We start from the raw sequence: 15,523 nt of genomic DNA on the forward strand, positions 1-15,523 counted from the left end.
TTTTTGCTGTAAATTTCAAAATAAAACAAAATTAAATTATACAAATTGAGTTATGATGAAAGTACATCCTTTTTAGAGAGGCCTAAGCCTGCCTATCCTTTGAACTACTTGGCAAGTATCCTGACGAAATCTCGAACAGCCCCGTCCTAAACAAGCGAAACCTGGTTCGTTGCATATCAGCCCGCGTTGGCTATAGCGCGATAAAAAATTAAAAACTTCCTCCTTCGATTCACCGCTTAGGTGTGTGAATCGAGGGGAAAAATGGAAATGGAGGTCCTGGCGAAACGGGAGAGCGCGCCAAGTGTAAAAAAGAAAAACTTTTCAATGAGTTTTTCCTGTCGGCGGCGGCGGCGTCGTCCTCGGTTATGAGCCTGTACATCCCCCCCCCCCCCCCACCCTTTCCCCCCTTTCGGCTTATTGTTGTTTGCGTTTTAAATAGACTCAAGTGTTGTTGGGTGATGGTGGTGTTGTTGTTGTTGTTGTGGAGGTTGTTGTAGATGCCGGTTGCAGGCATTGTCTGAAGTGCGTTTGCTACTACGGCCCCATTGTTGTCGTTGGCGGGATGCTGCTGCTGGGGACTCGAAATCAATCGATAGTTAATGGAAAATCGTTATTAATGAAAAGTTTACGACCTCCTCCCCCTCCCCCTTTCCCTTCCCCACCCCCTTCCGCATCGCACCGCCTGCTATCTGCTATCTCTTTCGCTCTCGCCGACAGCCGGCAATTGAGCGTTCACTGAGCCATGGCAAAATGGTTGATAAAGTGCAGAAAGCAATAAAAAAGAGAATGGGAGCACCGGCGAGAGAGCGCTACATTTAAGTAGCAAAGTTTTCCTTTTCCTCGTTTTTTTTTTCTCGTAATTTCATTTGAGTGTGAAAAGTTGCACGCACATGGCAAAAAAAGTTCCGGCAGGGGCAGCCCTGTATTTGCCACCCATTTTTTGTTGCTGCATATTTTCCAGCGCATAAATATTTTATGCATGCAACAAAGGCAGTCAAAACACAATGGCCCAAAAAGTTGGAAGCTTTTGAGGAGACTTGCTCTGTCTGTTTGTGAGCCAGCATTTGCACCTCTAACAAAGCAGGGCATCTTTTCGCCTTTTTCTTCATAATGTTTCTGATTGGGCAAAGTTGTTTTTTTTATGATTCGCATCCTTCACCCTCCTCGATAGTTTAATGGCAGTTTAAGTAGTTTGACAGCGGTGCAGGGAAATTGATTTGCCTGGCGAACTCATTACGACCGCATCCCGATGAGCTCGCATCACGCAGGACATAAATAAGGGATACCCTTGGAATGGTTTGGTAATCACATCAGGCCAGGAGTTGCACACTTTCTGTTTTTTTGGTTTTTGGGGGGGTTTGCCCACTGCTGATTTATTGCAACAACAAAGTTTTATCATGCATATTTTATGCGTGTAAATGTGGCCGTCATAAAATGCTTCCTCCAAGAGGTCTTTTCGCACGCATGTGTGTGTGCGCGTGTGTGTTTGGAGGAGTATGGGAGTATCGCCTTTTGTGCGTACGAGTTGTAATGGCGGCCCATAAAGCAGCCATTCAATGGCAGCAAATTGGCATTTTATTAGCGCACCCATTGATATTGCCATCGACCCCCCGCTCCCCCCGTTTGGCCACTAATTTGGCTCGCACTCCTCGCGTATGTCATAATAAAAATGAGTGTTGGAAACTTTTAACAAACGACAAAATACCAGCAGCCCCATCGATCGATGTCCTCGATGCCTGTGGGTGCAGAAAGGATGTCGTCGACTGCGCTTTGAGGTCGTCCTGGACGTCCTAGTCGTCCTGGTCGTCCTGCTCGTATTTGCCGCCGATTCCTCGGATTCGCATCTAAGGCTGGGAGGGCATAACTCAAAGTTTACTCAAGTTACTTGTGCCAGCGAGCGACAAGACAGAAAACTTTGTACTTTACATCATTAAAAAGTTTCGCTTTCTCCTCTTTTTTTTCTTTGGCCTTTCTTTTTCTCAGTCTCTGTTGCTGTCTCTGTCTCTGTCTCCGGTTTAGCAGTTCCTCCCGCGGCTTTCGCCTTTCTCCGTTCTCCTTTCTCCTTTCTCTGTTCTCCATTCTCCGGAACTTTCCGGCCAAAGACTGACTCCGACTTTGATTGTGATTCAGGCCCTGACTGAGGAGCTTAGCAATTGACAGTTGGCCATCAATCGCGGCGGGCGGGGAGCTCAGGGAATCGCTTAATTTGTGCGCACAGCGGTTGCTTCAAAAGGGGCGACCGCAGGCCTGTCCTTTGAGCCACAAAGGCACGATGGCAGTTCAACTGATTAAGGAAAATCCCTTTGCAGAAAATGGACAGAAGAGAGAAAAGTGCATACACTTAGGCGCGAGCTGGAATTCCCGTAATAAACGAGCGCGTAATAGAAAAAAATCCCTGCCTCCATGCCAACAAATAAATAGTTGCAATGCTCCAGTTTGCTCTACGCTCTGGTTGGCTGCCTGCCACTGGCCACATTCTGGGCTAAGGGTTGTGGATCCACAGGGGATCCACAGGGGGGGCGGAAGGGGACTCCAAGGGGACAGTGGAGATTGGGGGACTTCCCCTGGCTCATAGTTGGCAGTGGTAGTCGTGCGGTGGTTGCCTTTTTGTGCCCATGCGCATGGAAAATAGTTGCACAAACTTGCACAGAGCAAAAAAGGATATAAACGAAGGCATGAAATGTACGGGGAGAAAAGGGCCAACAAAATAAAAAAACAAAAAAATAGAAGGAAACCAACAAAGGAGGAGGAGTTCCCCGGCTTAGAGTGTCCTGCTTTGTGTATCTTTTCTGCACATTGCGGGTGTATATGTGTGAGTTGGTCCTGCATTGTCACTTGGCAAGTCTCCACCTCCAGCGAATGGCAGAAGATTTGCATAAAACTCTCGCCCTCGGACAGCACATGTGACTGGGAAGCTCGGGATCGGGCTCGGGGCTTTAAAGTGCTGCGCCGTGGCAATTATTAAGTTTTCCTTTTCTTGCGAACAACAATTGCAGTTGTTAGTCCCGGGTTCCGCTCACCGTGAATTATGTGCAAGGGCATGCACCGCCGAGCACAAGGCGGCGTATTAGTGACAATTTAGGAGGACGAGGTCCTGGCACCAGGATAACACTAGTAGCTGGATATGCGTGTGCGTGGAGCGTTAAATTAAGCCTGGCCGGAAGGACAATGGAAGGTGCTAGGCACCACTGAAGATAAGTTAGCCAAGGGTGGAAAATTGAATGTAGGATTAGGTGTAAACCAGAGATGAATCTGGCACACACTCTAAAAGTGATCACATTGAAGTGCTACCATTTACATGATCTAGTGCATAACAACGAGGATATAATAGAATATAAACAAATGATCAAAGATTGCATTTTAACTAGGCAATTTTAATTATGATTTATGGAGTTCTTATAAGAGATTATGGTGTGACTACGATGATATAAAAAGGTTAACTAACAAATTATAATTAGCAAACTAATGCATCAGCTGTCTATGCGGCATTTGTGGACTTAACATATTATTAAAGGAAAGACCACAAATATTGCGTTACATAATGACTTATTAGCTTATAATTCAACCTAAGATTTTATTAAGTTTAATTAAAGATGAGATTATAATGTGCCCCTGAGGATTTAACATAACCCATGGCTTATTAGCCAGCATAATTATTTATAAGTACTTATTTGTTCATAAACTTAACAAAGCGATAACTAAAAGGGTTTGCCATACTAAAACCCGAAATATATTCGGTCCTGAGGCAAAAAAACAAACTTATTCTTCTCCGTTCTGATCTAATCCCAGTCCGAGACATACGGATTCAAACGGAATGCAACATTAGTTGAGATGGGGCAGTCAGCTCTCTTCTCGGATGGGATATCTCAGACTATTCGTTTCCACTGTCGCTGGATAAATGATGCATATGCATTTCTATCTCCATCTCCATCTCCAACTTCAACTCCATCTGCATCTGAATCTCGCCATGGCGAACGGCATTTTGTATCAGGGAGGTACATGTGTCATGTATTTTTTATATCCCTGCCAAACATAGTCTTTATGCTTTGACAAAATGTATACCATTTGCATATCCTCAGCTGTTGCAAGGCCCACATTTCGCCTTCCATTTCGTGTTTTCCCTTGAAAAATGCAGCAAAAGCCAACGAACTGTAACTGGACGTCGTTTTCATCAATATCAATGGGTGCAAAATCTCCTTCACTTTCCACACTCCGCACTCCACACTCCACACTCCGCACTACACACTACACACATCCTCATTCTTTTCCTCCGCTTTTACGTTTCGCCCAACAGAGTTGCAACATATGCTATATGCTGCAGTAGTGGGCGATTGTGGGGTGTTTTTCGTGGGGGCGGGGCAGGTCTGGTGTGGACAGCAGCGCTATTGCAATACAACGCATCATTTTTATTGTTTGTCGGCTGCAAGAAAACAACAACAACAGCAAAAACAGCAACAACAGCAACGGCGTCTATTGAAAATAGAAAGCAAAATGCTGAAAGGCAGTCCGCAGGGGAAAGGGGCAGGTGGGGAGTGGTGGAGGGGGGGAGGCAGGGGAATCCGTTCGTGCTTTTGTATTTTTGAACCCAAAAATAGAAAAATGCAACTAACTGGGAGCACCAGCACATACAGTACGCGCAGAAAATCGAGAAAATAAACTTGAAATGCGCATTGAAGTGGCGGCGTCTAATGCAGCCGAAAAGGGGCAATGGAATGGGGCGGAGGTTACGTACTGACTATACATTTCTGAGTTACTTGCTTCGACATTTGTTGTCGGTTGCGTTCAGTGTAAGATATGCACTTTGCCATTACAATTTCCCTCTGTTCTGGCAGCAGGCTAAAGATTTGGACTAGCTTTTGCTTATAAACCATTTTATTAGGTTTGAATTTGAAGGAGTATGATAAATTAAAGGTAACTTACTGAAAATTATTGATCCAGAGCTCTTTAAGTTCAGTTACCCACCCATCCCATTTTCTAGCACCACTAACGACACTATCAACATGGCAAACAACCCAAACAACCGAGAACGACAACGACAACAGCAGCAACCGCATTTAACTATCGTACACTTCACTACCTAATAAGTCTCAATTAAATGTACATAAAGCATAACACCTTGTAACATTTGCATGTTTCAACCAACAAACTTGCCCCTCCATGCCCCCCATCCGATCCAATTCAATCCAATCCCCTCTAACGTTGTGTTTACTTGAACAACTTTCAAAAACTTTCAGCACGCAAACCTTTAACAGCAAAAGCTGAATACAAAACAGTGGCAGTGGCAGCCAAACACAGCACAAAAAAATGACTACAATCGTAAAACACCTGCACACTCACCGGCGAAAAGGGAAAACTGTCATTCTGTCAGTGTGTCATTCAATCATTCCCTCATTAGTTCAGTCTCTGACATTGTCAATGTCAAGAGGCGTTGTTTGCCCGCACCTCAAGCATTGGGTATTTACATTTATTAAAGATGAACAAATTGTGTAAAAGCTGATTTTGAGAAACAAATATTAATATTTAATTAATAAATTAGTAATGGAAATATTGTAAAATCTATTAAAGGAATTTCAAGATTGGGTATCTAAGAGCTCTGAGTGATGGTAAAATGCAAAATAAAAGGCTTATTAAAATAAAATTTTTATGCTTAATATATATGTTAAGGGACTTCTTTGGTTTAAAATTTGTTTGCCATTCTCGAATCGAAAATATAAATATATATTATATTGTTAAATCACTTTGAAAATAAGTTCTTTAAGAATCTAAGCTCCCTTTGCAAGAGTATTTCGAGGGCCTCCCAAGTGTCTCCCTCGGGTGGCTTTCAATTAAATATTTCTGGCTTGACTCGGACCCATTCCCCATATATCCTGGCCAGAACCTCACCCATATCCACTTCCCGTTCGCATTGCATGCGTGCGTTTCAAGTGGCTGTTGCTGTTCTGGGCCGCTTCCTGTCGTAAATAAAATGGAATTCGCTTTTGGCAACTCGCACCCTCGCACAGGTTGTACGAGCACCACCCTTAATGAATACGACATTATTTTTTATGAGCTGTCAAACACTATTTTCCATACATTTCTTCTCCTTCAGCGGTCGCTTTTCACCCACTCGACGAGGCCCATTCCAAGTTTCCTTTTGCCATTTTTATTTATCGCCCCCGAGTGTTGGCTTTGTGTGTGTGTGTGTGTGTTCGGAGTGTGTGTGCGCCCGTGTGGTTGTGCGGTTATTGTTATTATTTATATTATTTTTGATAAATGTTTTTGGGAAATTTGTATTTTATTGGTTGTTTATCGACAATTAGCGGTTTTGTTTGCCGAGTTTCCCTTTGCATAATGTAAACATAATGTAAGTGTTTCTCTCAGACTTTTCCACTCTCTCTATTTTTTGTGCCTTGTTGGTTTATTTGTCAAGTGGAAAAACAATAAGCTGAATACTCAAGGAGCTAGACTTAAAGTAGCTACTCGGAGAACAAACATCAATAAGGTTAAGGATGTTGTGAGAGGAAGTAATTAGTGTATAAAGAAAATGGAAAATGCAAAGGGAAACTGGTCTATACAGTATAGGATAGTACCGTAAACATTCTGCTGAGGCACATAAATAATAAACAGAAATACAATTTATTGTTCAGCCGGTTAAGAGAGCGCAAAAGTCGAAAGCTAAAGGCCTCTACATGCGGTTTTGCACTTTGGCGAAGGCATTAAAAAGTATGCAAAGTATACACACATATACAGATGCACAGAGAGAAAAAGGGAGGGCGATGCGGATGGTGGTGGTGGCAGGGGAAAAGCATCTGGAAAATTTGTTCGCATGACGCACGCAGCTGCCGCCGCCGCGAAGTGCGAGATTTTCCTTTGCTTTGCCCATTTTCGTTTTTGGTATTTTTGCGCTTTTGTTTACATTTTGATTCAGCTATTTTGAGAAGCCATAAACAAAACAAAGGAAAACGTGCAGAAGCCCAAGCAAAAGCAGAAGAGCCGAAGGAAATTGGAGCTGGGGTAAACTCGAAAGTCGAAAGTCGGAAAATATATAACTAATATATGGTATATACCATATACTGACCATATATACAGCGGGAAACCTAATGAGCTGTGCAGCTTTCGAAGTTGCCTCATTACGGTGATCGAATTGAATGGAATCGAAAATCGATCGATAGTCAAATGGAAGACCCACAATTAAGGCAGGCAGCCATAGATAAGACCTGGTCCGATGAGCCAATGCGCTGGGGAATGGACACGCTCGAGGGTGTGCGTTAATCACGCAAGTAATTCTAATGCCCGACCCTCGTCCCTGCCCCATTGCGATAAGTTTTCCACAGCCCTGGGGGTGAGTTTTTCCCGTTTTCCCGTTTTCCCACTTTACCGCTTTTCCTGCTTTTCCCACTGCTGGCACACAAAGCATAATCAGCGCTGAACAAGCCAAGCACAACAAAAGAGTCAAAAAACCTCTGGCCACAGAGCATTGGGGGTGCAGTCTGTGCTGCCTGTTAACAAAGCTATAAAACTGTCACCTCTAATAATCAAGAAACTCAAATTAAGGTCCGGAGCAAGTCCGAGGAGCGTGCCCTTCGACATACATAATAAAAACTCAAGTAATTTCTGCCAAGCGTAGCGTAATTAAGAACTAAAAAGGATTTTATTAGAAATTCCCAAGGGGAAATTGCAGCAATCATAAAAAATGGGTTTGATTGGATATTTTTGCACGTTAATCTCCGCCAGTCGATTGATTGCACGGTCATTTATAAAACTTTGAGCAATGTTGATTAAATTATTTTTAAAATAAAATAAAATAATACAAATTTATCAATTTATTTTAGTTTGAGTAAAGTTTATTATATTAGTTTAATGTAAAATACAATCAATTTATCAATTTATTTGAGCTTAGCAGTAAATACATTTTATTTTGTTTTATGGGGTAGAAAAATTATATAAATAAATAGCTAAACATTATAAAAAAGATTTTAAAATGTAATTAAGATCACAATGGACTTCTTTTACTGAATACTAATTCCATTTCCAATTTCCTAATCAATTTGAAGCACATTCCTATAATGGAAAACTCTGCGCTAACCCTTCCGAAGTTCCCGCAAGAAAACTTCATTGGTAAACCAATTTTCGCTTTGTCGTTCGCCCTGCCTTCTTAGGTAGTATTTATGATTATTAGGCTGGGCAATTTGCCGACTTAAGCAATTACCAGCGAGCCAACAAAAGGCGTTGGCGCTTTTCAATATTTATACGCCTGTCACCCATACCGCTGCCGTTTTGGCCCGTCTAATGGCATGTAAATGCTTGACGGCTTACAAAGCAGCGGTCCAAGCATAACAAAAGGCGACCACAACCCGTTATTATTATTGTTGCATACGTCAAGGCGTTCTCGCTATGCGGTCCGTCTTGTTTTCCCTCCGACTTTTTGTTTCTTTTGCTTTGTTTTCTCAAGTAATTTGCAGTGGCATGTAATTTAATAGCATTGCATGTGTGTGAGTGTGTGTGTGTGTGTGTTTCTGTGTGTGTTAGTCTCGTCGAGCTGTTGAATGCGCCCCCAGGTGTCCTTTTGTGGGAGGCGGGGGGTGGTGCTGGGGTCCGTCAAAAGGTATATTATGCCAGCGGCTGACAAGCCAGGCCGACTCCTTCGGTCTCCTCAAGATTATTGGTTTCAAGGGTAAAATTATGAAATGAAGTGGAAAATTAAGTGTATGATTGTGCCAAGTGGCAAGTGGCAAGTGCCAAGAAAGCGCCGCCAAAGGAGAGGCCACTAGGAGTGAAGCGGCATAATGTTTGAAGGGTGAAGATGAAAGAATATGTAAGGAGGGCACTAAAGGTAAATGGTCTAAGAAATGCTGTAATATGTAAATAGATAAAAGAAGCACATAAGATCTTTTCAATCTTGCGTAAACAGGAAATTTGCTCATTATAAATCATTGACAGAAACATAGTAATTGCATCACTTTTAGAACCAACAAAGATTGTTTTAAATTTATAAAAGATTTTAAAGAAACAGAATGAAATGGAAACTAAAGTGTACATACAGTATTAATAGATGACTAATACAGGACAAAACTCAACTTCATATCTTAAGAAACTAAAAGTTAAACGATAATGTAAAGCAACAAAGTAAACTATCTCTTTCTAAAATCTTTCACTGGCTACTTTGTTTCCCCCAAAAATATTCGTGAGTGGTTTTAATGCCACTGCTTCATGGTGTGCTTAGATAGTTTGCTGTCTCAGAAAAGAACTTACTGGCTATCAAAGCATATAACTTCCAACGGAAAGTCCGTGTCTGTGAGTCATGGCCCAAAATGCAAGCGTTGAGTTTGAAAGGAAAGAAAAGCCAAAGCTAAAGCCAAAACCAAAACCAAAGAACTGTGTCAACGACTTTGCTCCACTTAACCATTTAACGAGCAAGTTAGGTAACACGTAATGCCAGCAACAAAAGGATGTGGAAAAATTCAAAACAAGTGGCACAAAATATTGAACAACAATAGCAGGGGGGAGGACAGGATAGCAGAGAAGCAGAAAAGCAGAAAAGCAACAGAGAACGCATGTGTCATCATTAGAATAAGGAGAGTAAGGATAAACGGAGGACTTTCGAACATCCCTGCCAAGGATAAAAGGCAGACACACACAAGTAGAGTAAGTAAGTAAGTGAGGGAGGTGTGGGGGGCACGCACAAAGGACAACAAAGAACGCCGGCGACGTCATCTAACGCAGCACGCACCACCCTAATGCTCCCACAGCCCACAGCCCACATCCACCCACCACCCTCTGCGCCGTGCAACCCCCATCTACCATCAAACTTCTACCATCCAAGCCCGATACTAGACAGCCACCACCATAAAAGTGAAATACACAATGAAATTTACGCAATATCCCCGAGTAACAGACTTTTCTGCGTTGGCGTTGTAATAAAATCAAAAAAATAGAGAATAGAGCATAGAGCATAGAGAATAAGAGAAAAGAGGGTGACAACTGGAGCAACATCAACAACAATAACAGCAACAATAACAACAGCAGCAGTAGCGACATATATGATAAAGCAGTCAGCTGAAAGTGAAACAGATAGATAGACAGATATTGGGTGGGTGAAAGAGAGGGCAGCACGTTGTTACTCAACGCAACAGAAATAAATGTAAATCCGATTAAAATTTAAGTTTTTTTTTGTTCGATTCGTAAATTTCACAAAGCTGGTTGACAACTTTCGGGCAGAATCAAGAGACTAAGAAGCAAGTGAATAAAAAAGTTGATAAATCAATAAGTAGGTTAAAGACACAGCCATATGGTTAAAGAATTATCAGGTTGAATATGGAAAGCCAGATAATGGGATATCAACAAAGCGCAATATAAATAAATCTTAATCCGCTGTCGTTTAACTGGGATACTTACTATATTAATTTAGGAAAATATTTAATTTTCTTTAATTTTTACAATTCTTTGGCTCTTTAAAACCTATAAAATGGTCATACAAGTTTTTTCATTGAATTTCGTAACAACTCTGCAGCCTTTTTAGTCATCAAAGTATTTTTGTATCTTTTATCTTGAAACTCTATTTTTTAACCAATTGACAGTTAAAAATATAATTACATGATATTTTTAATATCATAAACAGAAAAAATGTTTTTTGCCTCAGCTAACACTTTTTAAGTTTTCTGGCCAAAAAACAGCTCTGTAATTATTGCAACTAATTTATATTTATCTCAGTTAATTTAAAGACCTAATTTATGCAAAAAACTTTCACAGACAAATTTAATAAATCACATTGTTTGTTATCTCAATCGAAAAACGTTGTGACAGCTTAAAAGCCAATTAATAATACAATAATTTTCCAAGTTTAGTCAATTTTTTAATATCTTTAAAGTATTGGAATTAATTTATTTTAATTAATTTTTGGGAAATAAACTAAAAAATGAGTATGCCAAACAAAAGTTTCGCATAATCTGGTCTTTAATTTAATCTTTAGCCGAATCGTAGTCTACTTTTTGGATATTCTGGCAGTTGTTTTTTTTCTAAAGGACACGAAGCTCTTTAAGTCGGGACCAATGGACTCGTAACAAAGGGACCAGCAGCGAGCGGAGATGTTGGTCATTGGGAAGATTTTGTGGCGTGTTAATGGCCAAGAGACACAGACGGCAAAAACGAGACTCACATTGACCTACACACACAGACGCACTGATTTCGAATTTTCGCACAAAGAAAAAATGTAACCGCAATCACCCATACTCGCACACACACATAGAGAATGACACACAGACACAGCGAATGATTAATTGTCAAAATATGTTGAGCAAAGCCAAAGGAAGGAAAAAAAAAGTCGAATGGAGAGGAAAAGCGTCACAACAACATAATAAAAAGTGCGTTAGTGTGTGCGGCGATGTATGCATATGTATTTGTATTAAGTTGTCATTACGTGACTGCGGACAACAAGATTTATTATCATTTTGGGCCCAATGTCCCCCGTCCCCCGCCTCCGGCACTCCCCTCTTGCCCTGCGGTGAAAAAAATTCATTTGACTCTCGATTTTGATACTCACAGTAACTTGTTGAGCAAACTCAACCTTCGGCTGGCCGACCAATTCAATAATATGAACCATATGGAACGATTTGCTCTTGGACGTGGCGCCTTTGCGAGAAAAAATTGTTAACGATTTTCACCGATTCTCTGGAAGCTTTTCGGTTTTTCTTCCTCTGAAAATGACCGTTGTTTATTTGTCTGAGTTTTCCAATTTTTTTGTTTATATTTTTAAGCACTTTTTTGTAAAGTTTCGTTTCGGTATTTCACTTGAACTGTCTTTTCTGTACTTGTTACTTATTGATTTTATTGTATTTTTCGTGTGGTTTAGCCTGCTACAATGTGTGTATGGCTTAGTGTTTATAATAATTTATCTTATCTGTATTTTTCCAGTATTTAAACACACGCGTGTTCTTCTCTATCTCTCTTTTATTTTTTTTTCTCTCTGATTTTTCTGCTCGTTTCTAAAATCGAATTAAAATTTGTGTTTCGTGAATATTTGCCTGTTTTCGCTGTAAGCATGGGTAATTGGATGATTTTCCAAGTACAGTTTGCTTGTTTCTTCGACTGTGAGTTTAATTGCTTGGAAGTGAGATGAACTCAGAGAATGGCAACAAAATCAATCGGAGGTAAATATTTATTGATATATTTATTATTGTTGGCAAAGCAAATGATTTATCATTTCCATTCAAGGCATAGAATGCTTTTGCGAAGGCCAAAGAAGAATATGTGAACATATTTTGAAAAAGTACAAATATTTTGTAGATTTCTGAATGGGTTTTCATAAAAAAATGTTCTGCGAAATCTAACACGGTTCGGAAAAAAAACCTTTTCAAGCACTTCACTAAATACTATGCGAACAATTTCAAGCACTTTAAAGAAAACGTACAAAAAATATTTCAACTTTTGAAAACAGTTCACTTAGATTCAGCATTTATACCAAACTCTTGAACTCCTCATGTGCAACCAGTATTTATTTTTCGTTCACTCCAGAAATTAAAGCTGCCTCACATAAATATCAGAAATTAGTGTAGCGATTTACGACCATTTTAACACTCATCGCAGATCGAAATTATTTCGGATTTTGGTCAGCGAAAATCATTTACTGTAAATATTGGCCATTCGGGCCACATCAAAGCAGCCGTAAAACATTTTAACCAACTGAAAAAAGTTCTACCAAAAATGAAATAGCAAATCCCAGTACAAAGAAAGGAAAATCATGCTCTGCTGGCCAAAAATCATTAAGAGCAATGCATATTCAATTAACAGGGCCATATATATTGGCAGTTCGCAGTGGCACGGCTACACTTAAAATACAACAAAATACAGCAAACAAAACAGATTTTGGCGAAAAATGGTTTCAATGGGATCGAGTGCTTTAGAGTCGGAATGCCATGGAGATGGAAACGAAATTATGGAATGCTCAAAATATTCAAATTCGATGTGAGAAACGTTTTCTGTGCTGCGCTCTGCTTTGGTTTGCTTTAGTTTGGTTGGCTTTTTGGGCCAAAATTTTAATTGAAAATGTTTTCGTGTGCTGCGAGCGTGAAACAATTTTCGTTCGTTCGTTCGTTTGTTTATCTAGGCAAATTGAAAAAAACACATCGAGAATAAAACAGAGCGTGGAAAAATATCCAAAAAGTAAGCCCCAGGCAAAGAGAGAAAAACAACCTGATCGGCAATTGGGTTTCCTCTCTGCCCAGTTCTGTTTGGAAATTTTTTTTGTTTACAAATTGTTTCTAATTATTTTCGGGTTTTGTTTATCGCGGCAGTCAGTCTATTTCTGGAGCTAATGCTAATGATGCTGATGGAGAGATTCTACAGAAATTGTAATGAAAGAAGTTCTAATGAGTCGGGAAAATCTATGTGAAATATTTTGGAGCACAAGTTTAGGATGATCTTAGTGGTAATTGCCCATGCTTACAGATTTTAACAGTTATATATTTGCATTAGTTGTAATTTGTTTTTTTTTTTTTTTTTGTTTTGTGTTATGGGATTGAGTAAACGAATTTTGTAAACTTTGTTTGCGATTTTTGTGGCGAATTTGGTTTTGATTAAATTGGTTGTTATATTTGTAATATATATTTTTGAAGCGAATTTGAATTTTTAATTTTAATTGGTTGGTTTTATTTTGTTTTTTTTTTTTTTTGGTTTTGTTGAATATTCGTAACTTGTATTATCGCTGTGTTTCAATATGCGTTTCTGAATTGAAGAACAAATGTCACACGACGTCGACGAGAACTGCACGAAATATTCCGACTTAACTACACAGCACTTGGGCAGCAAAATTCAAAGTGAACGTCCGAACGGCGAAACCTGAATTTTCATTTTGAATTTGAACGGAAAACCGAAGGAAAACGAACAGAGCTGGCTCAATCGTCGTTTTCCCAACATTCTCCCATGTTAAATCGATGTTAACAGAACTGTTAGCCAAACGAGAGAGCATAAAACGAGAGAAAAAGGACGGCGCTTACAACGCCGTCCAGAGCCCCAAAGATCCGAACGGAATCCGAACCCAAACCGAACCCGAACGAACTTACGCCCACCCGACCAATTCGAACCAGCGAACGCAACAGCCCAACACGCCGGCAAAACAACAACGCACACACGTTCGAGGTGGCTAGTGGGTGTTGCGGCGGCTTGTGTGCGGTGTGTGCGGTGTGTGGTGTCTGTGTCGGTGTCCACCCCCACGACCGTTCGTTCGGCTCTTTGCCGAGCGTTGGATCGAACATGTTCGCCATCGAGCGGCAAAACAGTTGCGAGCCGAAGTGGCGTATGCTCTATAAGATCTGGCTTGGACAGGGGTGGTTCGGACCATTGATAATGGCTAGCTTGTTGCTTTCGTGGCTATATTGGATAGTATTCTTAAGAGATCCCTTGCTAGATCTATTCTACCACCCTTAACGACCAATTGTAGTACTCCCGAAATCCTTGTCGTACTACCAACAATCACGAAAATCACACACTCTGGCCGAGCAGGCTGGAAAACCCAACAAGGCCTAAAGGGAAAATCTCCGAACTGTCACAGTCGTAACTTGTCGTGCTAGCCGATTCACGCGCAGGCGAGGCTCTCTCTCGCTAGCGCCCTCTCGCTCTCCAGACCCCCGCCCCCAGGCCGAGTGGGGCGAGTGCGAGCGAGACGGCCAGACGGTTAGTTTTGGGCCCTAGATATGTAAGGTGTCTTGTGTAGTGGAGCGGAGTGCATCTGAGTGGGAGAGCGCGAGAGCCATGTGCCGGGCTTACTGGCTGGTTGTCTGCCCGCGTGGCCGATGGGCTGGTTCGGTGGGCGGTGGAGGGGGGGTGTCGTCGGTGGGCTTACAGGGTTGGAGAATCGCAAAAACATGTGCGTTTCGGTGCCCCTCTTGTTCACTTGTTTTTGCATTTTCTGTTTTGACTGGAAGTGCTCATCATTGCGATGATAATTTTCTGTTGAATATTTATGAAACACATGACTCACAATGTGATTAAGGCTGCCTGTGCCTCCTTGTTTCTCCCCAAAGGGCGCACACAACCGCAAACACACACAAACGGCGGGCTGGAAGGCTACGCCAATAAGAGCAGCGAAGAGTGTTTTCAATTCAATTTAAGAGAGTCCTTTCAGAAGAGCGAATGGGTAATAATACTCACCCATTCACCGAAATGCTGGCAAATTCATCATGATGACGACGCACGAAGACAGGAAGAAATTAATATGCGAAACGCAACAATTTTTGCCAACTACAACATCAACAAAAACAACATCAGCAACAGCAGCAGCAACAATAACAACAACAACAACAACAGATGGAAGTACACAGTTTTTTAGTATTTGGCTCAGAGCCGGCAAAAATAGCAGCAACAAGGAAAACATCTGCGAGGCATTGAATAATGCCAGCGAAGTTTGGGGCGCGGCTTGTTGTGCTTTTATTTCTCGGGGGTTTCCCCTTATGGCCGAGACACACTTTTGGCTTATACTACGAAGCGGTTATGGCTGTGATTGATTTCCCAAGGTAATTTTTCCAAAAAACGCTACTTAAGCAAATGGGGT

At 41.1% G+C, this 15,523-nt stretch overlaps 1 protein-coding gene across 15 annotated transcripts in view; it reads right to left on the bottom strand.

Moving 5' to 3' along the window:
- The window catches only part of LOC128257695 (CUGBP Elav-like family member 4), a 127,533-nt gene extending 113,695 nt beyond the window's left edge, over positions 1–13,838 (bottom strand). For 10 of the 15 annotated variants that reach the window (XM_052988830.1, XM_052988828.1, XM_052988827.1 and 7 more), the window contains exons 1-2: positions 13,421–13,838; positions 11,519–11,960 (exon numbers count right to left, since the gene is read on the bottom strand). In XM_052988830.1, the coding sequence (XP_052844790.1) occupies positions 11,519–11,578 (60 nt within the window). In that variant the 5' untranslated portion in view covers positions 11,579–11,960; positions 13,421–13,838. The remainder of the gene's footprint in view (positions 1–11,518; positions 11,961–13,420) is intronic. The other 5 variants (XM_052988824.1, XM_052988820.1, XM_052988818.1 and 2 more) reach the window with 1 other exon arrangement.
- Between the last annotated feature and the right edge of the window lie 1,685 nt (positions 13,839–15,523).

This window comes from Drosophila gunungcola, assembly GCF_025200985.1.
Source record: "Drosophila gunungcola strain Sukarami chromosome 3L unlocalized genomic scaffold, Dgunungcola_SK_2 000002F, whole genome shotgun sequence".
In the NCBI taxonomy this organism is placed as follows: domain Eukaryota; kingdom Metazoa; phylum Arthropoda; class Insecta; order Diptera; family Drosophilidae; genus Drosophila; species Drosophila gunungcola.